At 41.4% G+C, this 2,500-nt stretch overlaps 1 protein-coding gene across 5 annotated transcripts in view; it reads left to right on the top strand.

Moving 5' to 3' along the window:
* LOC136826288 (uncharacterized) overlaps positions 1 to 2,500 on the top strand; it is a 181,465-nt gene that overhangs the window by 175,498 nt on the left and 3,467 nt on the right. For 4 of the 5 annotated variants that reach the window (XM_067083505.1, XM_067083506.1, XM_067083507.1 and 1 more), the window contains one exon: positions 805 to 1,042. In XM_067083505.1, coding sequence (XP_066939606.1) covers positions 805 to 1,042 — 238 coding nt within the window. Of the gene's footprint in view, positions 1 to 804; positions 1,097 to 2,500 lie in introns of those variants that run through there. The other variant, XM_067083508.1, reaches the window with a different exon arrangement.

Raw genomic sequence — 2,500 nt, 5'->3', positions numbered from 1 at the left:
TTCGCCAAAAAGTATTTGCAATGCCAGATGCTAAATCTGAATAGTATTCTCGATAACTTTACGAATCCACTCTTGTGTCTAATTAAGTTCTGGCATTAAGTTGTTCATTGTTTCAGTGTGACGGGCTCCAATGGTAACAATTATATTCAAGATAAATTCAGGACGCCAAGTGCCACAATCAATGAATCTCTTGCGCTTACGTATGTAACATAGTATAACACAGCGTATGTGCAGATTTACTTGATCATTAAAGTGATTTTATATACCTAAAACTTTGGTGTTTTCAATTTGCGTAACATATTGCTACAGACACTAATGTAAGTTACATTGGCGTGATAGCTAAAGTATCACCTAAGACAATTTTTTAGTTAAATTGATTAGATTAGAGCACCTATAGCGGTCCCACAAGTACTTACAGTTAACAGATCATAATAGCAAACATAAACAAATTCTTTATGCTGATGCTGCATTCGGCGAGAGATCAGTTGCATCATGTGACAAAGCAATGTGAGGTTATTATTATTATTATTATTATTATTATTATTATTATTATTATTCAGAAGACGAACCCTATTCGTATGGAACAAGCCCACAGGGGCCACTGACTTGGAATTCAAGCTTCCAAAGAATATGGGGCTCATTAGGAAGTAAGAGAAGGTAAAGGAAAATACAGAAAGAAGAGATCTCACTTATTAAAAAGAAAAAATCAATTATCGAATTAATAAATAGATAAAAATGTATTAAATTGCAAGGAGAATAGCACTAGGGTAGTAACATTTATTCCATCCCATTATTACTTTTCAGGTCAGCGGCTTTCAAACACGGTCAGAGCTTATTTCAAGAAGTCCCAGAAAACAGGACATGTGAAGGCGCTGGTATCCCCGAACATTACTGCGCATGTGAACACACCAGAGAAGTGGGCCCTGATGACCCACACCTTCTAGCAGCGGCATATGAAGCTCTGAATCAAATCAACTTGGGCCTCATTGTATTCCCTAAGTGCGCAACTTTAAAGTTACGTAAGGTAAGATGTACAGATACGGTTCTGCTGACTCCTCGATTTTCAATGTCGCCTTGGTAGCTGAAATCCTGGCCTCATTTCTCAGTTACTAAGACATAGGTCTCCTCTTTCGCTGTGACTTTCTTCCTAACCCTTGGTTTGGTAGTTGGTGCTCTTCAACCATCCAGTTGTGAGTAGGCGAATACGTCATTTCGGACCTCTCCTCCTGCTGCTCACGTTTCAATCATATCTAGTAGGGGTCACGGTATCTTGGTACTTCACAACAGGAGGTTTACTTGTGCTAAGAAGATATCTGATATTCTGACACCATCTCCGACTAAAATAGATATATAATTCTCATCCTTTGTTTGCAAAGTTCCTAACAGCGTTTGCCCGCCCAACTTCCCTCCTTTCTTCAGTCCTAATGAATCGGCAGCCTACTTTCACCAAGGAAAGATACTTAGGTTCTTTATTTTCAACTAGCTCATCTCTCAGTGAGTACAGTGGTCCTGCTCTTCATACTGTTCTCTCCATAATTTTTCTGCCCAGTTCTCTGTTCATAAGGTTCTTAGGTACATGCATCCTTGCCCTAAGTCTGCAGGATTCCTTAAGGAGTTTGTAGATGTACTGACTCAAGTGCATTGCACATGTCTAGTGAATCATTAAGTCCTCTGAAACATGTCTAAGGTAGAGATACACGTGCCATGGAGTCAACTGATTTATTCCTGGGATCAAGACCACTTCTGAAACACCTCAAAGACATGAATTTAGTTACAGATAGATCGATCAGGCAGACGACAGAGCCCAATGTCAGGTAATGCCCATAACGTGTAAGCTTGTAACTGGAGGCTGCTCTGTGATTGGCTGCCGGACCTGGCAGTTAAACCTGGGTTCGGCAGCAAAGCTTGGCGCCTATGGGCCCTCCTAGAGGAGACAAAGGAAAATTTCAAGGTTGTAGGTGCTTATATATCACAACAGCAGTACAACGTATAAATGGCTATTTTCTAAACAAATTTGAGGCCGTTCCACACAGAGTCAAAGCTGGGGCTGTTGAGGGTGCTAATACAGTACTAAGTCACAAGTAATGAAATTGGGAAAAATCAACAAATAACTGCAATCAGTTATCTTCCGGCACAGATTATTGTGTCAAATAGTAGTGTTGCGCGACAGGCGTTGAGCTCTTCTTTCTGGGCAGTGCATAAGCTGACGAGTGCCCAGGGTAGGAGTGACTTCCACTCAGAGTCGTTACACTTGTCAGTGAGTGCATTATGAGGGATCGGCTGGTTCTTTCTGCCATGCCATTCGAGTATGGGTTGTAGGCGGTAATGTAATGGATATTTGATCCCATTAGTTTGACCAGGACAGTCAAGATTTCTGAGATGAATGGGCCCCCTCTGTCTAATGTTATGTCGTAGGGAATGCAAAATGTTTGACCCACCCATCAAGGAGTGCCGCTGAGCAGGCACTCCCATTCACTTCTGTTATGAGCATCACTTCCGG

The sequence above is a fragment of the Macrobrachium rosenbergii genome, chromosome 40, assembly GCF_040412425.1.
Source record: "Macrobrachium rosenbergii isolate ZJJX-2024 chromosome 40, ASM4041242v1, whole genome shotgun sequence".
NCBI lineage: Eukaryota > Metazoa > Arthropoda > Malacostraca > Decapoda > Palaemonidae > Macrobrachium > Macrobrachium rosenbergii.
Note: the sequence above shows the minus strand (reverse complement) of the source record. Positions and strands in the feature narration are given on the sequence as shown.